The 24,321-nt window shown below is 58.5% G+C and overlaps 1 protein-coding gene across 1 annotated transcript; it reads left to right on the plus strand.

The window, feature by feature from the left end:
- The first annotated feature begins 3,715 nt into the window (after nt 1–3,715).
- AMN (amnion associated transmembrane protein) lies at nt 3,716–23,432 on the plus strand. Its single transcript, XM_080593981.1, has 13 exons — nt 3,716–3,867; nt 4,125–4,259; nt 6,904–7,022; nt 7,151–7,195; nt 15,969–16,056; nt 16,969–17,204; nt 18,470–18,607; nt 18,718–18,820; nt 19,615–19,697; nt 20,034–20,220; nt 20,809–20,983; nt 22,897–22,999; nt 23,134–23,432. The coding sequence occupies exons 2-13, from the start codon at nt 4,190–4,192 to the stop codon at nt 23,242–23,244; spliced, it is 1,458 nt and encodes a 485-aa protein (XP_080450107.1). The 5' UTR covers nt 3,716–3,867; nt 4,125–4,189; the 3' UTR covers nt 23,245–23,432.
- Nucleotides 23,433–24,321: the final 889 nt, after the last annotated feature.

The raw sequence follows: 24,321 nt of genomic DNA on the forward strand, positions 1-24,321 counted from the left end.
TCCTCCTCGTGAAATAGCTGATCCATCATCACCCACATTCCGGTGTTGCTCTCCCCGCAGTGACATTTGGAAGAGTCTGTGCCCCTCTAACTCCCCCAGTGGAGCACAATGCTCCACCACGTCCCTGGGGAAGGTGCCAGCCTCCTCCTTTGCTCACCTCAGGCTTCTTGTCTCTGTGCATCATGTACAAGCTGTCTACCTAGTGCCATCCATAAGTTTGTGGATGACACTAAATTGGGAGAAGCTGTTGACTCTGTCAAGGGTAAAGAGGCCTTGCAGAGAAAGCCTGACAAATTAGAGGGCTGGGTAATCACCAGGAGTATGACATTTAACAAAAACAAGTGCCAGATTCTGCACTTGGAAAGGGGCACCCCTGGATATCTGTACAGACAGGGGTACAAGAGGCTGGAGAGCAGCCCCATGAAAAGAGATCTGGGGGTTCTGGTCGACAGCAAGTTGAACGTGAGCCAGCAGCGTGCCCTGGCAGCCAGAAGGGCCAACTGTACCCTGGGGTGCGTCAGGCACGGCACTGCTGGCCGGGCGAGGGGAGGGATCGGCCTGCTCTGAGCTGGTGAGGCCTCACCTCCAGCACTGTGGGCAGTCTGGGGCACCACAATATAAGAAGGACATAAAACTATTAGAGAGTGTCCAAAGGAGGGCTACAAAGATAGTGAGGGGTCTGGAGGGGAGGATGTACGAGGAGCAGCTGAGGTCCCTCGGTTTGTTCAGCCCCAAGCAGAGCAGGCCGAGGGGAGGCCTCATGGCGGCCTGCAGCTCCCTCACGAGGGGAGCGGGGGGGCAGGCGCTGAGCTCTGCTCTCTGGGGACAGCGACAGGACCCGAGGGAACGGCATGGAGCTGGGACAGGGGAGGGTCAGGCGGGGGGTTAGGGAAAGGTTCTGCACCCAGAGGGTGGTCGGGCACTGGGACAGGCTCCCCAGGGCAGTGGTCACAGCACCGAACCTGTCAGAGTGCAAGCAGCGTTTGGACACCACGCTCAGGCATGTGGGCTGATAAAAATCAGTGGTCCTGTGCACAGCCAGGAGTTGGACTCGATGACCCTTGTGGGTCCCTTCCAGCTTGGGATGTTCTGTGATTACACACGAAGCGCTGGATGGTTCCTCTTCATTCGACACCATCAGAGAGCACGTTGTTTCTGGCTGGCTCCTCCTGCCCGCACCTCACAGGGAAGGCGGCCATGGGGCTGCTGGAGGCACACACCAGCCAGCTGAGCTCCACAGCGCCTGGGCTCCAGGGCTGGCCAAATGTCCAGCCTCAGCTCCCTGGCTGGCTGCTGCACAGCTCCTCTGCCACCAGGGATGGGCTGTGGCGATGCAGATTGTGCTGTCACACCTGTGACATTAATGTTTTCTCAGATAAATGAGAATCTCACATGGTGTCTCATCCTGTGCCATCTGCCCCCGCTATTATTTTTATCACAGAGTAATTTTCCTCTGTCCTAAATGGTTTTCTGGGGATGTTGTTATTGCAGCTTGGCCATTTGGAGGGCTGCAGGGAGTCGGGGCCACATCACCCACCTCAGGGATCAATGGTCACAACCATCGGTGTTTCGTGCCACCTCAGCAATCATTGGGCTCCCTTCCCAGGCCAGAAGTGCCTGCTGAGGACTGCTGTGGGAGGAGAAGCTCCCTGTGTTTCTTATTTCTGCTACAGGCTGCGACTTGTAGACTGCAAGAAGAGATGTGGTTGTCCAGCAGGGGAATTCAGAGAGGCACTGGGTTGAATGACTAAAGTGAATAGTACCTCTGGCTCTGATACCAGTTTATAATTCAGTGCTGGGTAAGTCAAGCCTCTGCTGTGTGTGGCTTGCCATTCTGCAGTGCTGATGTGCTTGGCCTCCCTGCAGCGTCACAGAATCACAGAGTGGTTTGGGTTGGAAAGGACCTTAAAGACCACCCAGTTCTAACCCCCTGCCATGGGCAGGGACACCTCCCACCAGACCAGGTTGCTCAAAGCCCCATCCAGCCTGGCCTTGAACGCCCCCAGGGATGGGGCATCCACAGCTTCTCTGGGCAATCTCTTCCAGTGCCTCACCACCCACTGAGTGAGGAATTTCTTCCTTATATCTAATCTAAACCAACCCTCTTTAAATTTAAAGCCGTTCCCCTTTGTCCTGTCACTCCGCTCCCTGACAAAGAGTCCCTCCCCAGCTTTCCTGTAGGCCTCCTTTAGGTACTGGAAGGCAGCTATAAGGTCTCCCTGGAGCCTTCTTTTCTCCAGGCTAAACAATCCCAGCCCTCTCAGCCTCTCTTTAGAAGAGGTGCTCCAGCCCCCGATCATCCTTGTGGCCTCCTCTGGACCTGCTCTAACAGGTCGATGTCTTTCTTACGCTGGGGCCCCTGAGCCGAGCACAGTGCTCCAGGTGGGGTCTCATGAGAGCACCGATGATCACAGGCAGTTAGCGCTTGCACTGGCAGGCAGCAAGGAGTAAATGTGCTAATCTCTGGGCTGGGGCAGCAGCTTTCATTTCTGGAGATCGATTTCTGCATCCTTTCATCTTTGTTTCTCTCTCTGTGCCTTTGCCTGACCCCAGCCTCGCCCTCGTTCAGCCTCCTGTTGCACTGCCTGCTCCTTGGGAGCAGCTGCGTTGTGGTGCTACAGCAGAAGCACGAGCTGGGGCAGAGGGGGGCACGCTCCAGTCCCAGGAGAAACACAGAGCAAAAGCTGGGTTGTCCTGTCCTAGGCTGTTCTGTCCCCCTGCTCCCAGCCACATTGCAGCTGTCCCGATACCAGGGGATTCACGTGGATTCCTGTAACTGCCCTGTCCCATCCTATCAGAGCAGCAGGAACGGGGCCTGTCCCTTTGTGGGCAAGATTTCCCATTGATGAGCGCAGGACAGGTTGGGTATGTTAGACCTCTGCCTGATTGCTGGGTGAAAACAGGGCACAAAAAAGCAAAAACAGGGGTGTGTGAACCCAGACTGTGTGCGAGGGGAGGCTCACCCCACCCTGCCTTGATGTCTTGCGGCACCTCTCGGGCATGGGGACTGAGTGGTTTCTCCTCTCCCACCTGCCTCAGACATGCTGTGGGATGCTGAGGCCATGGACGAGCGTGCGCCCTGCCCTCTGCGCACTGTGGACCTTCCTTCAAGCTGTTCCTGCTGAGCATCGCTGATTAAATTTTTTTTTTTGCCTGTTAGAGTACAGATTTCAGCGCAGCCAGCAATCACCCAGAGATCCCCAGGGAGTGATTTGTGAGCGGTAATGAGTGTGGGAGCCTTTCACCTCGAGGACATCTCTTGGCATCCAGCTCCCTACGTGGAAAGTGCTGACTGCGTTTGGGCTGATGCCCAGGCTGGGAGCTGCTGCTCCATAGCTGCTTCGCTCGGCGAGTCAGCGGGCCGTGCTTGTGGCACCGGTGGGGACGGGGACGTGGGGACAGCAGTGCCGTCCTCCCCGGGCACAGTGCATCAGCTGGGGCACCTGGGGAGTGGGAAGCCTGCCGCTCTTCTCAATCCTCCGCTCACAGGGTTACGGGTTTGGGGGAAAAGAGGATATTTCCAGGGAGTGGTGAGTGGCTTCACCAAATTACCCCCATCAGCGGGGATGGCTGGCAGCAAGGCTGGAGGAGAAACCCATCCACAGGCTTTGTGGCTCCTTAAAATGACAGTTGCTCAGGGTCAGTAGGGGCACTGCGTATGGTGGGGACCTTTGTCCTCATCCTCCTCCTGTGCTGGCGCCGCTGCCACCTTCGACCCCCAGCAGCCTCAACAAAAGCAGCGTGGGGCTGCGCGGCGCGCGCCAGGTAATGAGCGAGTCAGCTGGTGGCCAAAGTACAATTACAAGTTGTTGCTGGAAGCTGCTCTCTTCCAAGGGAGCTAATTGAAAATACACGGAGACCATTATGGTAATGACGGGGTTCTGCGGGAGGGGGGGAACTGGAAGCGCATGGGGTGAGTTTGCTCTCGCCCCCGCTCCAGAAGCCACCACCACTGCTCTCAGCTCCTCGCCTCACTCCCCAATGGCTCTTCCAGGCTCCCCGGGGATGCCAAGAAAATGAGGAGCCTGGGAGAGGAGCTGAGAGCAAACTGGCTCCCAGGGCTGGCCGAGGCTGTGGTCAGTGCTGGGGGAAGGCTGCCTCCCGCACCGCTGCGCTCCCTGCAGCCTCCCGCGGGCTGAGCCCATCACGTGCCCGGGACAGTCCAAGGTCCGGCCGGGCAGGGCTGTGGATGCAAGCACCAGAAGCCTGCAGTGACATGGATGGCCTGATTTTCCTCCTCAGTGTGCTGCAGCTCCTTGGTGAGTACGCCCAGGGCCTGGCTGCGTGCAGAGAAGGGCTGGCCGAGGGATGATTTCCCCATTTCAAGTGTCCTTTAGCAATCCTGTTTCGGAGCAGAGCTGCAGTGTCACTTGCGGTGTGTTCGTAATGCGAACAGCAAAATGCGTTTCCAGATGGACAAAGAGAAGGAAGGAGAACGAGCCTGGGAGGCCAGGCTCCAATTTGTGTGTGGCACTCGCCGCACCTCTGCAGCTCAGGTTTTCCTGCTCTCGCTCGAAGCCAGCAGCTCTGCACTGCAGGATCCATTTTCTGTTGAATATGCATGTCGCTTTGATGTTCAAGGACTGCGCTTCCCTGGAGACAAGGCTGATTAAATACCACGCTGATATTTCCCGGGCTGCGGAGGGTGCAGGAATGCGTCAGCACAGCTGTATGGGGAAAAGAGGGTTGTGCAGGAGCAGGTTAACCTCTGCGGCCCCTGAGCCCCAGCCCCGTGGCGGGCAGCGTGCCGGGCAGGCACACAGCGTGGGCTCGCTCCACAAAACACCTCGCAGCTGTGGGAACATGAGGTGTGTGTACAGTGGGGCTGGCAGAGCCTTCCTGCCACGGCTTTAACCCGGCTTTTTGGGGTGGGAAGGACACGGGTCCCTAGCATGGACAGAGCAGCTTGCAATGGCTATTTGGGAGCTTTTTCCTTTCTTAAGCCCTTTTTGACTCCAAGCCAGTGAGGACCTCAGATCTGCCCTGTTCTTCCTTTGACAGCTAGGAATGGAAAGTTTTCTTGCTGTTTCTTGGGACATTTCCCACCCATCCTGAGGCAGCTGAAAGTTGTGTCTCCAGCCCCTCTGCTCCCCTCCTGCCCCAGCTGCTCGTGGCCACGCTCCGGAGCCTGCTAGTGCATTATGACTTTCATTCAGGTTAAAACCATGTTTTTTCCTCTTCATCCGGCCATGGTTATGTACAATAAATGGTCTCAGCAGAGCCCCTGGCAGAGCCAGCCAGTGCAAGTCTGCAATTATGCTCCGAAGGCGATCATTACACATTGATAAAGCCTCTGCAGAGCCTACTTAGCACAACCAGCCAGCTCTCCTCCCGGTCATTGGGACTAGCAGGTCCCAGGCGCTCTGCAGCACACCTTCCCCACCAGCCACAGCCATCCAGACCCCTTCCCTCCGAGCTGGGGTCCCCATGGCCCCTCTGTACCTCTCCACCCCACCTCCAGCCCCCAAGTCATGCTCCTGCCCCTCCTCTGCCCACTCCTCTCCACCACCTACTTTGAATGTACTCTGTAGTGTTGTTATTTTTTCTCCTTTCCTAAGGAAAAGATGAACCCTATTAAGAGCAAAGGTTTTTTATTTTACCTTTTTTCCCCCCTCCTTTCTGTCTCATAAATCACTTTCCCGAAGCCATTTAATTCAGGCTGTTGAGAATCATCTCCAGGTGAATGCGAATTTCCCAGCCAAGCCTGGGAAATGTCAGGCTCGCAGGCAGATGCTCCCGGAGCTCTTGTACAAACAGAGGGGATTAGGGTGGAAACCAGCCTCCGCCACGGCTGCTGCTCAGCGAGCGGGGCCATCACTGGGGGTGTCACGAGCGGGTACCACCACGGCACCATCGGGGTCCTGGCAGCCCATGGGGACAGCTGCTGGGGGACACCCAGCCTGGTGGGACCTCAGGCACTAGGACGCAAGCAAATCCCCACTATTGAGCCCCAAACATGTGATGCCGGTCAATATTTTGTGCTACACGCCATACCAAATCCCCTTTCTCCTCTTGCCCTCTCCTCCTGGCACTGCTGGCTCCGCGTGCTCACCTCCTACCTCCTGGAACCACCAAGGGCAGGGGCTCTGTATTTTACTAATGCCTCATGGGTTGGGGCCCTAACGGCACCAGAAAACAAGGAATTTAATGGTTAGGTACCGGGTTGTATATATCATTCTTACCCACTGCCTGCAGGCCTTTACTGCCTTGTCTCTTGTGTAAAGTATCTGTCTCTTATTTGTATTTCTTCCTGGCTGGGTAAAAAAATATCACTCAGCCAAAAAATCCCTTTTGCAGAGGAGGCAGGGGCAGGAGGATGGGGGCTGTGGAACTGCAGTCACACAGAGGCTGATCCTGGGCAGAAAATCCCCAGATCCAGCTTGGAAAGGTCGAAGAATCCCATAGAGCATCCCATGGTGTTGGGCACTGGGACAGGCTCCCCAGGGCAGTGGTCACGGCACCGAGCCTGGTGGAGCTCAAGAAGTGTTTGGACACCGCTCTCAGACACAGGGGCTGATTTTGGGGCGGTCCTTTTCGGAGCAAGGAGCTGGAACCGACGACCCTTGTGATGGCCAGTGCTAGGGTAACGTCCTTCCTTCGTGTCCCTCAGAGCCTGGTAGATCACCCCACCGCTGCTGGGGTGAGCACGAATGGTGCCACCGCAGCGGCATGGGCAGGGTGGGGAGAGGAAAGCGAAGTCACAGCCCCGGGCCCCAGGCTGGCGGTGGTGAGCTGGTGCGGCACGCAGGGCTGGCTTTCAAGGGTGCGGAGGTCCGGGCTGCAAAACCCATCCCTGCGGCCACCTGAGGAGAACCAGAGGCTGCGATGCCCTCTGAGGGCCTGGCCCACGCTGGGACATCTCCCCAGAGTCCTGGGTTACATTTGCTTCCCTGTTCCTCCCAGCTGCTGCCATGGCTGCGTACAAGCAGTGGATTCCCAACACCAATTTTGAAACCGCGTCCAACTGGGATAAAGAGCGGGTCCCGTGTGCCAGCGACGTGATTCATTTTGAGAAGAACAAGGTATCAGTGCTGAGTTTCTTATTTTTTTCTTTTTTTTCAAAATGACATTGGGCATTTGGCAAGCCCTTTACCTGCCCATGGAAAGCGCCCTGAGACTTTTTTTTTTTTTATTCTCGCTTTCCTTCCAGGTGCTCTCGGTCTTCGTCAGGTCTCCCCACGCAGTGACAGACATGGTGAGCAACGTGCCACGGGTGGGCGGGTGGGCGGCACCGGTCTGGTGCAACCTGCGGAGAAACCTCAGCTGGGGCAGCTGCTCGAGCATCCTGTGCTGCTCCGTGCAGAAAGCAGCCTGGAGCAAAAAGCCCATTGCCATGTTTTATTTATTTATTTATTTTCACTTGGGGGAGTAGGGGGTGAAACATCCCAAAAGCCCATTGGAAGAAATTAAATTTTCTTCCCAAAAGGAAGGAAAAAAACCCCTGTCCACTGAGCTCTTTGCAGCAGCCTGCTCGGGAAGCACCAGCTCACGGCGCGGCTGGTGCAGAACAGATACTAGCCCTGGGCTGAGGCTAAGTGAAGCTGACAGGAAAACACTTTGAAATGAAAACAAACCATTCGGGGAAATCCCAAAATGTTGCTCAAGAAATTTCCTTTCAAATGCCATTGCTTTCCGTATTTTTCTCGGGCGCTCTTATCCCAGAGGCGGTGAGACGGGCACAGCACGGAGCTGTGATGCCCCCGAGGGGCGAGCGCAGGCTGGGGGCTGGGGGGGGCAACGGGAGGTCCTGGCTGGGGGCTCGAGCTGCAAAAACACCGTCGAGGAGGGGATGGGGAGGAGAAGCCCATCCTGACACCGACAGCGAGCTGAGCTGGGGCATCCCACCAAACGGGATGTGGCCGCGGCAGAGTTTTCTCTCTGGGCTTTAGGCTCAGCAAAAAAGTCAGAGGTGGGGTTTGGCTCTTTTATCAGCCATTAAGTCTGAACGGGCCCTTGAAATTTACGTCGTATGATTTGTGCGGGCTGTCTACCCCGCTAATAATTTTGATGCTTTAATAACGCCATGCGCCGCATTTAATCCCTCTACAAATATTTGGAGGAGTTACTTTATTTACGTGGCATTTTAAATATGAATGTTGGAAGGAAAGAATGTACTTGGGAAATACGTACAAATATAATGTAATAAATGAGGTGGAATTTACCCAGAGAAGAAAAGAGCAAAATATCACTCCAGTAGATTTTATTTTACTTACAGATGAATGTATAATATTTCTAAAGTACTTTCATCAGAGGACTGCGAAGTGCATAATTGCAAAGCAGCATTATTCATTACAGCATTAGCCTTTCAAAAACAAGCTAAAGAGCCGAAATTAAAAAGACCCAGGGCTGGCCATGCGCTGGGAACAAAGGCGAGAGGCCAGCGTCACGCCAACGACCCCACCTGCGGCAGCAGAGCCCCGCCGACCTCTTCTGGGCGCTCAGCTGTAGGTTTCCACCACGGGTGGTAGAGTCAGGGTGCCCGAGTGGCCCCAAAATCCTCCCCAGCACCAGGTCAGGCTCTGGTGGGGGTTTCGAGCCCTTTGCAGCTGACTTCCCAGCACGCAGCTCCCTCCTCCTCAGATCATCACCGTTTGCAGTGCGCTGTCCCATTGAGTTCCCAAACCTGGCTAATCAATTTCCTAATTTCACCTCCACCATCTCCCTCTCCCTGCCGTGCGCTGCCGTGCTCTGTGGTCACCAGGTGATAAGGGGATTGCCAAGACGAGGGATTTTAAAAGAACGAAATCCAGCACCTGAGCTGGGGACGGCGTGAAATTTGGCAACGGGGTCGTTCGGAGGCAAATTGGTTCTGAGGCTTTCTGCAGTGAGGCAGGGCTGCACCTGTTCGGATGCTGGCCTCGCCGCGCCGCAGAATTAATCACTCAAATCAGCAGGAATACATTAAGCTTTGGAGTCGCCATGGAGATGCTATACAGCCTTTGGCCAGAAAAAAAAATAAATAAAATAAAAAAACAGGCGCGCGATGCTTGCTATAGCATCACAGAAGGGAATTTGTGGCCAGGGAAGGGGCTCGGCTCTCATTGACTTTCATGAGGACGGTGCTGACTGCGCAGGGGAGGAGATGCTGGGGCTGGTGCAGGGCTGGCGGAGAGGTGGTGCGAGGACTCTTGTTCCCCCCCATGCCCCCTGTGTGAGAAACACCAAAATGCCCGTGCTCACCCCCAAACAGGCTGTTTGCTGCGCTCCCACTGCTCGTCCCCTGCCCCTGTGTGTGTGTGCCCATGGATAGCGGCAAGATCAGACCCGATCCCGTTGTTACAAGACCCTCCTCTCGTTTCTGTTTTCCCCTCCCTCTTGTTTTCCCCTCCTGCATGCCGCTGCGCACTCAGCGCCCGCTCGCTGCTCCTCTTCTCCAGGGCGAGCCGCAGCCCCCGGCCCCTGCCCAGCGCCCCGCAGCCCCCCGGAGCTGTCGGGATCAGGTCGGGGCTGCAGGGGCACGAACCCACAAAACCCACCTCCCCTGCTTCAAGGGAAGCACCTTCATTGTCCGATTTGTCACTTGTCTGCTCTGAAGGTTAGAGCGGGTCTCTAATTCAGCTACACGCTAAATCCAAATCCAGCTTAAGCGTAAGTGACTTTGAAGCGTAACCATCACTATTAGGCTGGATTTTCTATGGTCTTTAGCTGCCTAAAGATGCAGATAAGTATTTAGCAGGCTTCCAGAGGTGCCTGAGGGTAAATCTGCAAAAAAAGGATGGAGGTGCTCGGCGCGGCAGTGCCTGATGTGCCAGCAAGGCAGCGAAAACCCAGGACCTGGCTAGGGGCAGGGGACCCAGACCCAGCACCCCCGTACCCTGCTCGCGGCTGCGGGGCTGCTCCTGTGTCTTGTGCTGGGTGCCGTGACCCGGGTCCAGCTGCACCCCTGGGTGCTCGCCCTGTTCGTGGCCCTGAAGGGCTGCAGGCTCTGCAATGCAGCCGTTCCCCGCGGGAAAGCCGGGCACGGCGTCCCCCAGCCCGCACGGGCCCTCGAGCAGTGCGTGCCCCAGCCGGGGCCAGGGACGGCCCGCGGGGTCAGGGATGATGCCACTTGCTATTTCTGGGGGGGCAGGAGTCAGGTTTAGCCACGTGGGCAGCGCAGCCTCGTGTGGTCTCGGGGTCAGGGCACAGCACAAGCATCACCTTCTGCTCTCTGCTGCTCCCTGCTTGGGGGGAAAACACCGATGTCCTGGGCATCTCGGGTGCCTTCAGCCCCCGGAGCCCCCTGCCCAGTTTGCACAACGCCTAATGGCTGGTGGCGCTGCCACCTGCACCGAGCTGGTGGCCGCTCATCACACCCAATTTTCTCCCCGTCCCCACCCCGAGGTGTCCGGGAAGTGACGGGGTGGGATTGTCCCCTGGGGACCTCACTGCCCGCTGGACCGAGCTGTGCCCAGCGCCCATCCCACCCTCACTGAGGTCCAGCTGCCCAAACCTTGTCCCTGCCCACCCGCTGCGGGGCCCTAAGCCCCAGGGAGGGTCAGGAGCTGGGGTCCAAGCGGGTCCTCATCTCTCGGCGTTTTATTTTTAGCTGCCTAATTGTGAGAGCAGAATGTACTCGGCTTTGCTGCAGGATGCTCCTGCTTGGTTCCTGGCAGAGATTGATCTCGAAATGCCAATTGCTCTCCAGGGGCGCTGGCTCTAATGAATTGCAATGGTTTGTGCTCGGCCCACACACCGCCGCTCCCCTCCCCCTGCTTCCGAAATCGCGGCGACGCAGGTTAACGAGACCCAGGCAAGGGAATAGTTTCTCTTTTCCCGAGATGAAGGTAAAAATTTTACGGGAGTGTGTGCGCGCGTGTGCGTGTGTGTGACGACACATAATTACCAGCCCAGATCCTGCGGGCTGTTCTCCGGCAGCTCGCCTGCCTGAGGAAGGGGTGCAGCGAAGCAGCTTTTTGCAGCCGTCCATGCTGACACCTCCCTGCCTTTATTTGATCCTTGCAGACTCGTTTGCAGCAGGAGGGAGCTGCAAAGCCCGTGGTGAGCAGAGCAGCGTGCCAGCACCCTGGGGGCTCGCGGGCTGGGGCGGGTGCTGGGGCAGCTCTGGCTCTGTGCCTCCGTCCCTCGGCGAGCACCTCCAGCCACCTTCCGTCTCTCTCTGACCTTGGGCACAGAGAGGAGTTCAGAAAAATGAGCTGAACTAATCCCGAGTAGATTTGTAAATAGCTCTAAGCCTCTGTTTGCAGTTTGCATCCATAGCTCAAGTGCCTTAGCCTGATTTGCACTCCCGCAGGTGCGAACGTTTCACGTACCGGCTGCTCGGTGCGGGAGCTGTGTCCCTGCTCTCACTTCTTGGGCAAAACAGTGAGGATGCTCCCGACGTTCCCTCGTCCCTCTGCCCAGGCACCAGGACACCCAATTTCTGCCCAGGGAGGCTCTGAGCCCCCAGGCAGCACCCACACATGGCCCAGGAGCTGCTTGGTGCAGCAGGACTTTGGGAGGGCTTTGGTCCCCTGGGGGAAGGCTGGCAGCCTGCTGACCTCAGGAGGATTTTGTCAGGACCTCCTTCCCCCCAGGGCCAGGAAAAGCTGTTGGTTTGCATTTTATCACGGTGCTGCAGATAAAGTGCACCCCAGCAGAGTGTTTCGAGTCAGGTGGAGCTGCGGGTCAGCCAAGAGGGGCTCAGCTGCCCCCTGAGCACAGCCTCGCCACTCCATCACCCTCACGCTACGTTTTGGGACCCCGAGGTGCCGAGGCCAGCTCGGTGGGCACAGCAGGGGAACCTGATCCTGTGTTAATGAGAGCACAGTTGCCAAATCACCCTGCCTTGCAGGGGGGCAGCAGGGGTGCAGGCAGGGGAGAGCAGCCAAGTGCCTCGATAACGTGCAGGGGACGATGCCGGAGTGGTGACGTCCCGCCGGCACGCTGCTCCGCCACCCGTGCCCCTGCTGCTGCCCTGGGTGAAAGCAGAAGGGCGAGGTACTCGAGGGAGCCGATGAGGGCTGGAGTGCATCTTCGTTGAGCAGCGTTCTCATGGGGAAAAAAAGTGCACATCTCACCCTTTTTCCTTGGGATGGCGAAGCCCAGCTCCTCCCGGGGGGCATGTCTCACGGAGGGATGTCAGGCTAACCGTGGCCGTGGCACCTTCCCGCCCCTGCTCCCTCAGCAGCGAGGTCTCTGCAGTTTCCAGCCGTTCGCCCAGTGGTGCTGGGATGCTCCAGGTGCAGGGGCAGGGGGAGGAGCGGGGTCAGGATGGAGCCAGCAGCACTGGGCTTGGAAGCGAGCTGGAGGATGCAGGTGTGAGCTTCATCCGGGCAGGAGAGAGCGCAAAGGAAGCCCCTAACAAACCAAAGCAACCCCACGGCAAGCAGAGCCCTGGCAGCGCTCCAGAGCCGTCGCAGGGATTTACCTGTGGATGAATCTGGCCCCGTGCCTTGCTGCTGGATCCCACCCAAGAGCCCGCACACCTGGCGGCACTCAGAGCCCCCGAGGGCAGGGGGAAAACCCCCGTATTTCCCATCCACAGGCAGCAGCAGGAAGGGACCAGAGGCTGCCTGTTCTCCTGCCCGCCTCCTGCCTTTCCCCCTGGCAGATGCATCGCATTTTCCCTGTGCTGATGGATGTGGCACTGCTCCTGTTGCTCACCTCAAACCTTTGCCAGAGCAGTGCCGGGATGTGCCAGAGGCTGGGTGCAACCCATCTCAAAAGCTGCCCTCTCAGGCCTTTGCCTTTGGGCTAGGATAGTTGCAGGTCATTCTGCAGGAAAGAAATGCAGGAGGTGGCTCCGGCCCTGCCTTCCCCTCTACTTCCTTTTGTACCTCTGCAGTTGGTGTTGTTCTCACCGACGTGTTGGGGCAGCAGGACTGCACCTCGTGCCGCGGCACAGTGCTGGCGTGGCACGTGTCATGGCTGAGAGCGAGGTGGGATCTTTCCTGTCGTCTTTTTGGGTCTTTTTTTCTGACTTTGATTAGAAAAATTATGGCTGCGTTTCAGTTGTCGTTACATTTGATAATGAAGACCAAGGAGATAAGTCATTTAGCAGTGTCAGGGGTGGGAAGTCACTAGTGGGACTCCAAGCTCATGGTATTAATGGCCCTGGAGTACGGGTTGGCAGGAGCCGAGGAAAACAGATGAAACTGCCAGCTTTTTGGCTCTGGTCCTTTGGTACATGTCATTGCTCAGTTCAAAATGTACTTGGAGAGGGTCCCAGCCTATATGTAATTCCTATACAAACTCCCAAATGCAGAAAGCCACTGCCCAACCAGCGTCTCCACTCGTCCTCTGCAGTGAGCCGAGCTGCTTAACTCTTTGCTCTGCTAGGAAAAGACAAAGTGCAAATCGTTTACAAACCCGGACACCAGCGTGTGCACTTCGGGAGGGTCTGCCCAGCTCTGCTGCCGACAGCAGAGGCCCCACCGCTGCCTCCCCACGAGGCTGGCAGTGGTGGGTGTACAGCACCTCTGCAGTGGTGGGCAGCGAGCTGTAGATGCAGCTGCTGGTGTGGGGGCCAGCCTCGGAAACTCCTGCTGGGAAGCAAAAGTGCAGGGCTTTTCTTGCATTTTGTGCTTGCTGGAGGAGCTGCATCTTCTCCGGAGAGCCCTGGGGCCGGCGGCTGCAGACCAACCCCAGCCGGCACACAGGCTCTGCAGGTGTGGGGCAGGCTGGGTTTGAGGCTAAGGGGCACATTCTTCCACCTCTCCCGTGGGCACGAGTGGTGCCATACGTGAGCAGAGCATGCTGCTGACCCTGCAGCTGCTCCAGACCCTGTCCAGATGCTGCTCACCTCATGTGCAAGGGGGCTGTGACGTTGAACCTGCTGGGTCACTGGATTTGTGTATCTGTGTGTGGATCTGCAACCAGCCAAGGTCCTTACCTGGCTGCCTTCCTTTGCTCCGGGCGTAACGCATGTACAAAATGCTCTTGCATTGCTCCCGGGAGCAGTGTGAGTAATGCGGATTACAAATGTACGGACACACTTGTCTGAGTGCTGCCTTTGCAGCTTTTTTCTCCCCCTCATTAATTTGTGAAGCTCTGAACAAACAAACCCCTGGACAGAAAAGCTCGCTGCATGGCCTCGGGGTGTTTGGGGTGCTCTGATCCACAGCCGCAGCCAAAGGGCTAGGTAACCTCACTGGGGAGAGAGATGTCCGTCAGGCAGGGGGCAGAGATGGGACTTCCCAACCTGGTGGTCTCAACCTAGCAACAAAACTCACCACCAGCACCTTCTGCAGCCTGGGAAAGCGACCAGGGGCCAGCTGGTGACAAGCCACGGGGGGTCAGACACCTCCCTCCCTGCTCGGCGCAGGCACACAGGGCTGCAGCCCGCAGGCTTGTCGAAAACGAGCCACAGTGCTTCGCTTGGTAAAGGAGGCTGGTAGCATAGAGCTTGGCCAGCTCAAAGCAGGCCAAGTCCCGAGCCTCAAAATGTCACTAGACGTGGCTTCTGCATCTGCAGGCAGAGGGCACGTTGCCATTCTCATCCTGGCAGACCTTTCAGCCTCTCTCCGTGTTGGAAAAATTGGCTTTACTCAGGAGCAAAGAGGTTTGGAGGACATGATGGTGCGGTTCCCAGTTAGGCACTGCACGTCCTGCGGTCTCGTGAAGCAGCACCCGTGGGCAAATGTCTCCTTCTGGGCGGTGGGGAGGCGCCGTGCCTCGGGGCAGGAGGAGCCCAGAGCCCAGGCATCGGCCTCCTCGCTCCGTCTGTGCAGCGGGGCCGCCGGTGGGACCGAGCACCCGCAGGCGAGGCCTCCCCCGGGACAGAGAGCTGTCGCAGCCACCCGCTGCCGCCAGTCCCAGGTCTCGCTTTCTCCAACCCTCATGCATATTTAAAGGCCAATTAAGTAGACGAAACCTCACCAGCTCATCGAGCGTGCCTCTCTCCGAGCTGCACGGGCCCAGCGCGGACCCGAGGGCTCCCAGCAGCCGGTGGGAGCGGGGCTGTGCCCCCGATGGACTGAGCTGGAGGAGCCTCGCGCATGACTCACCCCTTGGCGCGTGGAAATACTGGGGGAAAACCCAGCTTTTCCTTTGGCAAGCTGCACGTGGAAAATGAGGCGAGCCGGGCTGAATAAGCGGCGCGCTGTGAGTGAGTCGGCCGCTTGCTGCAGGCCGCCCCGGGGTGGGCAGCGCCGGCTGGAGGCTGCGGCTCCCCGCTGAAATGGGGCAGTGCTGTGCTCTCCAGGCTGGGCAGGGTTTGTCCCGCAGACCCCTCTCAAACCAGGCAAGTTTGGTGCCACCAGCTTGGCCTGGCCGGGCTGTTTGCCCGAGGGGGTGCGAGGAGGCGGTCTGGCTGCGGCAAGCGGTGCTGAGTGCTGCTGCCTGCTTTCCACGGCTCGCCCCCCGCACAAACCCACTCCATCTGACACCTGCTTGGGCTCCCTGGTTGATTTCTGCTGATCTGCCGCTGAGGGGCAAACACAGTCGGTGTGGCAGGAGCCAGCACGGTGAGATGCTCACCCACCGGGCAATGCCTGCACAGAGGCATGTCCTAGTCTGTGGGCCAGTGTAGGGCATCCTTATAAATTCTCATCCTTTAATAAACCCACTGTGTTTTGTTTTGTTTTTTTTTTTAACCTTTAATAAACCCGCTGCCCAGCCGGCAGCCATTGGGAGCCCACTGCTCTGCCACCTCTGGGCGCTTGCAGACAGGAATTGGGTTTTGCATGGCCCAGGAATTTATGGAGCCATTTTGGAGCCCCTGGGAGTGTTTGTGTATGGCAGAGGAGGAGGGAGCCGTGGGAAGAGCTTACCTGGCTTTTCTGCTTTTCTTGTTTCCCTGAATGCTTCGTGCTTTTCTGTGCTGCTACAAGACCAAGTGAAACCCCATCACAGCATCCCCGTCCGTAAAACGAGGCGACGATGCCTTCCCATCAGGCAGGGCACAGTGAGGGTAGCTCCTAATGACTGCAGAGTGCCTCGGAGATGGGGAGCGCAATCGGCATCCTGATAATTAGCGGCGTTATTTGATGACAAGCCTGGGTGGCTGGCAGCGGGGCCACAGTAACGCTCTTAATCCCTTCCTCCAGTTCCTCCCCCTGAACGGAGAGCTCCTCCTGGCACCTGGCGCTGGATTCGCGGCTTTCGACGGCAGCTGGGACGCGGGATGCGGCTCAGGTACCTCGTGCGGGGCTGGCCGCCCAAACGCCACGCGCTCAGCCGCACGAATTCAGCAGCGGCAGCGCTACCAAGGCCTCTGCTCTCCCCCCTCGTCGCGGGGTGACTCAGCCCCTCTGAATCCCTGCCCACTCTTTGATGGCTTCCCCCACGTCGCGTCTCGTTTCTCCCGCCCCATCACCTGTCTTCTAAAACAGTAATTATACCAGGGGGCTCTTTGAAGTCGGAGCGGCGAGGTAAATGTTGTTTGTGTTTCACCCTGCCTATTAAGCATGCAGCCACATCAAAGCCCTCGTTTTGCTTTGCCACGGTGTTTCTAAAGAAAACTGGTTACAAATTGCACACCCGGGCCTCCCAGCACCGAGCTGCAGCCGTTTGGGAGCGCTGCCCTTCGGCCCCGCGGGCGTCCGTGTGCACGGGTGTCTCGGCACATCCCGCTGCCTCCCGCGGCTCTCAGACCGCAGCGAGCGAGGCAGCGGTTTGGTTTGGGCAGTGCCACTTGTTTGCCCCAACGCTGCTTGCCCCGGAGATGTACTTTTGCTGTCCTGGAGCCAAATAACACGTCTGGTGGCACGTGGTGGTGTAGTCCAGCCGCAGGACAGTGTCGGCTACAACAGCACGCGTGGGGCTGCTGGAGGGGCCTGCAGCACTGGGCTGTTTTCCCCCCTTAACCTTAAGGTTCAGCTTTAAAGAATGGGGAAAAAAATCCCCTGGGGTCTGGGTCCGGGGGTCTGCAGCCAGAAGCTGGGTTTTGCTGCTGCCACCCGCCCTTGGCAGGAAGCCCTGCAGGGGGAGGCGATGCCAGCAGGCTCCTCGCCCCAGCCCTGTGGCCAAGTGGCCACCTCTTTTACCCGCCCAGAGGCTGCGGGTCGGGTCCAGCTCCCTCTCCACCTCTCCTCTCGCTTGTCCCAGGCACGGTGCTGAGGTTTGCTGATGCCGAGCAGCGCTCCTGGTTCGACCCTGCGCTGTGGCAGGACGTGTCCCCCGCTGGGGACCAGGAGCCAGCCGGGCACATCTTCTCCGTGGATGAGGAGCGAGTCCCGTGCCAGTACGACGATGTTATCTTCCAGCCCGAAACCTCCTTCCGTGTGAACCTCGACTCATCGCGGCAAGCGATCCGTCTCCGGAGCATCTCGCTCATGGGACAGGTAACGAGGAGCCGGGGGGAGGGGGAAACCTCCTCAGCACCTCCTCACTGCATCCCCAGGGAGGTGCAGCATCAGGCAGACGACGATCCAGAGATTTGGAGAATTTTTTCTCCCCACCAGCACCCTCTGTGCCACCAAGGGGCTGCCCCTGTCCCAGGCACGTGTCTGCCACCGCTGTGCTCAGGGCCCCCCCGGGACGCCTGCCTCCCACCCGCAGCCTGGATGTGCCCCGCGGGCTGACAGTTGTCTCCCGGCTTTGGCTCCGTACCGCTCTCTAATTGATCGGGGGGATAATTATAGGAACGCTCGCAGCCTGCTGCGCTTCGGGCCAGGCAGATGCCAATCCCCGTCCCTCGCGGTCGGAAGAGCTGAAGATCACAGCCTCTGCGGCAGCATACAGGCGCTGCCTCCAGAAGCGGGAGATGCGGTAGACATCTCACAAGTGATTTATTATTTCTGCTGCTGTGCTGCCTGGGATCAGCCATTTCGGGGCCAGGCGTCAGGAAACAAGCACGCTGGCAGCTCCAGCACCCCGATGGAGCTCACCTGTGGGGTCCAGGGGATGCTGAGGTGGATGGTCCTGGGTGCTGGAGTGGTGCCGGTCCTGCTGATGCCTGGGATCCCCCCCAGCACTGAGGGGCGCAATCCTGCACCACCAAACCCCCCTGATGGCTGCAGTGCTGTGGAGTGGAGGCAGCTGCTGAGTGATGAGCTGGAAAGAGAAAACGCTTTGTATTTTTGTGTATATCTCATATTTCTCAAAATCCAACCTTGTAATGAAAGACAACTCTGTCCCTTTCTATCCAGCCCACTCCTTGCTGCCTGCAGGGTATTTTCACCCCAAGGACCAAGAAATCCTCTTGATGTGTCAGGAAGGGCCTCCCGGGGAAGGCGGCGGGTGCAGGGTGTAGGTGGCTGTGCAGGACGAGGCTGGGAAGTCCAGCTCTGCATGTGCTGAGCCGAGCCCACTGACATGTTCCCCAGCTTGAAGGCAAACACCTCATACCCAGTCCCTTCCCCCTCTAATTAAAACCACATAAACTGAGTCCCTGGCCCAGCAGAAAGAGGCAGAACAAGAAAATTCCCATGATTTATTTGTGGTCTTTTAAAAAAAACAAATAAATTGGAAAAGACTTTTCTGTTGGCCCCGTGGAAAAGCCGGAGCGGGCGATTTGCAGGGTTTTCCTGCTGTGTGGCTGCCGCAGGCTGCCTGCTGGAGGCGGTGATGGAGGTGCTCATCGTCCTCTTGCTCTCCTCCCGGGCAGGAGCTGAGCAGCGCCGAGGCTTGGGCCGAGTACCTGGGGGGCCCCTCGGCCCCGCGGCAGTTCCACGGCAATGGCACCCTGCAGGTGACAGGCACCCGCTGTCCCCACAGCTCCGGCTGCGCCTGTGGGAACACCCAGGTGAGTCCCCCCGGGGAAATTTGGGGAAGCGCTCTGGGAGCGAGGGGCGATTCCTCCCCATCGAAAGGAGCTGGGGGACGAGGGACTGACGCTGCCCTGCTCTCCTCTAGGACGGACACCGCATCTGCGCGTCCCTGCTCGGGGCAGCGGGGTGCCCGGCGCTGCCCTGCCAGAGCCCCCTGCGGCCCCTCGGCCACTGCTGCGGGGTCTGCGGTGAGTGGGGGCCCGGAGTGTCCTGGCGGGGGTCACAGCGCGGCAGGAAAACTTGTGCAGTGCAAAACAAGCAAGGGAAATGTGCCTTTTTTGCACCTTTCCAACAGCAAGTTCGTTTTGCATCATTTAAGATAAAAACTTGCAGAGTGAGAGCGTTCCCTTGGCTGTGGGCACATATTTGTTAATCTACCTGGCAGTCTGTTTAGGGCAATTTTTCATATGTGCCTGTACCTGGATATTTGGTACGTCGCACCGAATTCATTAAAAAGGCACCATATGTTTCTCTGATATACTCCTAAAAGCACAGCCTTTTAAAGCCATTAGGGGAATTTCATATTTCACCAAATGTTTGCTTGCATTGTTTCCGAGGAAAATACCTGAATCGATGAATGCAGGGCAGCGACAGAGGGCACACGAGTACCCGCTCCTTTGTGCCTCTCCTCCAACGGCACGGCAGCATTGCTGCACCGCAGCCTTGAGACCCCGCTAAATGCAGAGCTTCCCGCGGGTGTATGCGGGAGAAAGCTTTCAGGGGAGAGCTTCCCGCTGGAAATACAACACCAAACAAAAGCCTTTCACTCGAAGCAGCTGCTGAAAAGGACAGCGAAGGAGGCATGGTTTCTCCAGGCAGCGCTGCTCAGATGCTGCTCCACTCCCCAGGCCCAGTGTGACCCAGCTGTCTGGAGGTGTTGGGGTCCCTGGGTGCCATCTGGGGCGATCGGAGGCGTGCCTCTGCTGCAGCACTCTGCTCTTTTTGGGCTGTGACTGCTTGTCTGTCTGCTTTTGGACCGCAGGAGCTGTTGTCACCCTGGATTTCACACCCGATTTTGACCTGCAGAAGTACCAGGACAGAGTGGTGCGAGCCTGGCTCAGCCTGGTACGTCCCAGGGGTGTGGGGTGTCTCGGTCCCCACCGTTTGGGAGGCTTCTCCTCCCAGATTCGGCCTCTCAGGCGTGCCAACTTGCCCTGGGGGCTGGTGCGGCTGAGGTCCCATCCCATGGGGTGCTACACTGAGCTGCGTCCTCAGCTGCAGGCTGGCTGGAGGGGGTTTCCCTCTGGGAAGGCAGCAGCAGGGATGGCAGCTCTGTGCTGGGGCTCACGTGCAGATTTGGTGGTGGTCCTCACCGGTACGTCCATCAGGGCTGTCTGCGGACGGGATTTGTTTCTGCCCACCGCTCTCACGGGCTTTATGTGACTTTTGTGTTTTGGAAAGCCCAAGTACGAAGGCGTTCAGATGGCCATCTCCAAGGTGCACAGAGCTCAGACCTTCCTGGGACTCCTCCCGCGGGGCTCCACGCCTGTCATCCAAATCGTGCTGGTCGACGGCGGGGCTGGAGAGCAGGCTGGCACCGCGGCACAGCAGCTGGCCGCAGACCTCGTGGGCGACATAGCACAGCACGGTAACTCTGCCATCCTCTAGGACACTTCCCCGAGGCACTCACAAACTGCCTCACCCCCACCAGGGCCTAACACACACACACACACACTGCTTTTCTCACCATTTCATTAGGGAGCCTTGCTTATCCCAAAGTTTCACTGTTTTAATCATAGCAGTGCGAGTGGAGCACCATGAAATGAAACTTATTTTTTCCTGTTTCCTGTGCTTCAACCTGTGCCCATCCTTGCCCCGAGGGCACCTACCTGGCCGTGGGCAGCCTGGTGCCCGCAGGACCCAGGTCCCTCTCTGCAGAGCTGCTTTCTGGCCAGAATGCTGTGAGTGAATGCAGCCCTGCAAGAGGCAGGAAAGTGTGTCGATCACAGCTGGGGCACCACACACCCAGCCCTGTGGGTCCAGACCCACACAGACCCATCCTGGCTGAGTCCACCCAGATGTTTATCCCACCCCATCCTCGGGGAATGGGGCTAAAATGGGTGACCCTATTGTGCCAGGCCCAATTGCCGATCCCCTCTTCCATGTGCACAACGGGGCGGTGTGCAGGTATCTTGCCCTCTCCAGCCCGCACCCGTTTCTTTCTGCTCCCTCCCAGGTGAAGCACTCGGCATTTCAAGCAGCAGAATGGAGGTGGCCACCGGCAGCACCCTCAGCGGGCAGGCAGGAAGCCGCGCAGCGAGGAGGATCGCAGCGGGGACGGTCCTGGGGCTGCTCTCCGGTCTCCTGGTGCTGGGAGGGGTCCTCTTTCTCTACCGAAAGGGAAAGCTGAGGTAGGGACAGGGCTTCTGCAGCAGCGTACAGCTAATGGTAACCTGCAGGCTGTGTCCTGCTCTGCTGGCTTCCAGCCAGGGCCGCTGGGAAGGTCTGAGGTGGCCGAAGGGCAGCTTCATGGCCCCAGCCTCCTCCGCAGCCAGGAGGGATCTGCTGGGCACAGCTGCCCTTGCTGCCTGGGGAGATCTCCCAGTCCTTGTAGCCTTCTGCCTGCAGCCTGCCAGGGGATGGAGAGCTGCAGCTGCCAGCTTCTAAATAGAGCCCCATCAAAGCCGTGCAAAACAGCTCTGAAACAGCCCTGAGAGGGGACAGCAGCGTCAGGAAGCAGCCACGGCTCTCCCCCAGTGCCCTCATCCTGCACGCTGCGCAGCGTGCTGGGCACCACCTGGGTCTCCATCCCCTTCCCCACGACACTCGGCAGCGGGGTGGGCACGGGGCAGTGCCCACAGCAGGCTCTGGCTGCCTGCAGAGCCTTGGCCAGCAGCATCCAAATCCCTGCTGCCCCAGGGAGAGAGGCACCCCCATTTCATCCCCGTGGATTAGAAGAGGCAAGGGGTGATTTGCAGGTTTATCGGTATGGCTCGCCCCACCGCCCTGACTGCAGGCAGCAGGGATTGACCCCAAACATGTTATAATGCTGAGGGCATCGAGAGCATCTCTGTGTGCCTGGTGCGCTGGTACCCGCCAGGGGACGCGGAGCCAGGGCTGCTGCTGGCTGTGTCATGGGCTGACAGCGGAGCAGGTGGCCGGGGACGCTTCCCCTGCCGCGTGGCACGTGCTGGCATAACGCTTCCCAGCCATAAACCAGAGCCTCCGTTTAATTTCTAAATAAAACTCCCAGCCCCGTAATTGCTACTTGATGATTTATATTCCACTGACACTTCCTTGGACGCTGGACAGGCCTTTGAAACCCGCTCTGTCAGCAGCGGGAGGGAAGGGTGTGCAGCTACCAGAGATGGGCTGAGCCCGTGTCCCCAGCCGCCCTGCTCCTGCGGCATGTCCCTGAGCGGCTCCGGGACGGGGAACACCCACCGGTGGGGTTTTGGGGAGGGGGTGACCCGGGGGTGCTCCCCCAGTGACCCAGGGGTGCTCCCCCCAGGGTGGGGTGACCCCAGGGTTGCTCTCCCCCAGGCTGCCCTGCTGGGCTGTGGTGAATTTGGAGGCAGGGCCACAGAGACGTCGTGTTTTTGGTTGGGTTTGCTACGCTTGTGGGTTAATGATCAGCCTGGCCCTGGATGTCTTCTTCCAGCAGCCACCGAGTCCCCGTGAGGGCGTTATTTGCTGGACAGGCTGCACACGTCTGGCTCCATGCAGCGGAGCCGTCCCGGCCACCAGCAAACCAACAAATTCACCTTGTTCCCACCAGAAAGACCCCAGCACTCTTGCATTGTGTATGTGAGCACGCTGGGGGTGCTCGGGGGCTGCGGTGACACGTGTGGAGCCTCGTACCTGGCACGGGGACACTGCTCGGGACCGGGACCCTTAGGATAAGAGTAATGAGGAAGCTAATGAAAGCAATGGTAGTGATTAAGGTGATGAAATGATAACATGGTAAAAGTAATGATAAAAAGTAATTAGTGCTTGTTGAGATTGCAGTGGGAACAGGTGGCAGCTCTGTGGCAATTCATTTTAGCCTGGGAAAGGCGAGCGATGGCTCTGAGGCGATGAGCACCACGTGGTTCTCTGCGGGCTGGCAGGGTACAGGTCCCGGAGCGGCAGGCCCACTGCTTTCTGCTCATCGACATGCAGCTTTCCTCGAGGAAGGGGCACGAATGTCCCATTTCAACCATCACCCAAACCTTTGGCCCCTCTTTCCCACCCACCTCTTGTATCGGCAGCGTTTTGGCTGGGGGTGCGCAGGGAGGGTGCTGTAGGGCTGGGGTGCAGAGGGTGACACCATGTCTGTCCCCAGGCCGTGTCCCCTGCGCCTCCCCCGCCTCTGGGACCAAGAGGAGGACCCGGCCTCCCCCGAGCCAGCGAGTGACAAAGGCTTCGACAACCCCATGTTCGACGTGGTGAGTGGCCCCTGCCCGGGGACACGGGGTGCTTGGGGACGTGGGGGTGCTCAGGGCTCTGCGCTGGGTGGGTTTTGCTGGGGGTGTTGCTTCCTTTTCCCCATCCTTTGATTTTCCTTCCCCTGCTGCTGCAGGAACCGCTGGACGCCGGCTCTGTGGAGGAGGCGCCGCAGGAGCTGGCTCCCAAAGCCCCGCCGATGTTCTACCTCAACCCCCTGTACGACCCAAGCGAGACCGAGACCTGACGGCGAGGCCCGGTGCCCAGGCAGCCAGGAGGGCAGCCGCAGCCTCCTGGGGGACACCGCCACCCCTCCGCCCCTCACACGGCTCCTGGTGGGATCTAAACCACAAGCAGCGGAGCCCACCTGAATAAAAACATCCGTGTGGTGAAGGAAATGGCAGCAAACCTTCACCGTGAGTGCTCGGCCACGCAGGCACGGCCTCCTGGTGTCACCTCTGTTCACATGACACACGTTTTGTTGGTGCCATGACGCTGGTCAGCGTTGGGCTCTGGGTCTTGTGTGGCACCTGGCGAGGTGGGTCTGACTCTGCAGGGTGCTGAGTGCCCTGTGCCTGGGCCAGCCCCACGCTGGATGTGGCCCGGGGCACATGGCCTGCTGCAGGAGGGACGAGGGGACGGGGCCCTTCGCTAGCATGGGTCGGGGCAGCGGTGGCACGGGGGGAGCCTTGGTGGTGTTTGCGGTGTGCCGCGTACCCTCAGGTGTCCACAGCGTCAGGCACCTGTTCCTTCCAGAGCGGGTCTACTGAGTGAGCCTGAAATTATGGAAATAGATGCAGATTTATGCAAATTTGCACTCTGCTGGGTTTTCAGTAGGGCTTGTTGGCATATTCCATAAGGAAGTAGCTATTTTAAGTTTATTATATTTTCTTCAAGTCTCTGGAAGACATAATCCCTTCTCAAAGGCCTGGGAAGGCATCATGAGAGGTACTGGAGCCCTGACATGGGGTGACAGGCGATGAAACACGCTGCAGCTGGCTCTGATGAAGCCATCGCCTGCTGCCTGTGGTGGCTGCCACCGGCAGGCTGGGCACACGCAGGTCCCTCAGATACCACCCCTGACTCAAATCCTTGCCCTGCAGAGGGGGGGCAGTGGGGACACGGCACACCACAGCCAGCCCCGGTGCTGGTTTGTGGCTGCGATGTTACCATGGTGCCTGGAGAGCGCCCGCAGCATCTGCCGGCCCGTGCACCGCGGCTGTTCTCGCTGCTGGGGGGGGGGCGTTTGCTGTGCTTCGGAGTGTTTTTGTGCTCTTTTCCCCTTTCACATCAGTTCATTGCAAGTGAATGAAGCTCTTCTAGC

The sequence above is a fragment of the Anser brachyrhynchus genome, assembly GCF_964034855.1.
Source record: "Anser brachyrhynchus genome assembly, chromosome: 5".
NCBI classification, from domain to species: domain Eukaryota; kingdom Metazoa; phylum Chordata; class Aves; order Anseriformes; family Anatidae; genus Anser; species Anser brachyrhynchus.

Bases quoted from the DNA above. Each gene is read 5' to 3' on its own strand.
- AMN (XM_080593981.1), top strand. From the start codon at position 4,190: ATGCAAGCACCAGAAGCCTGCAGTGACATGGATGGCCTGATTTTCCTC. The intron at 4,260-6,903 runs GTGAGTACGCCC...TGTTCCTCCCAG, and splicing joins CAGTGTGCTGCAGCTCCTTG to CTGCTGCCATGGCTGCGTAC. The intron at 18,821-19,614 runs GTGAGTGGGGGC...TTTGGACCGCAG, and splicing joins CCACTGCTGCGGGGTCTGCG to GAGCTGTTGTCACCCTGGAT.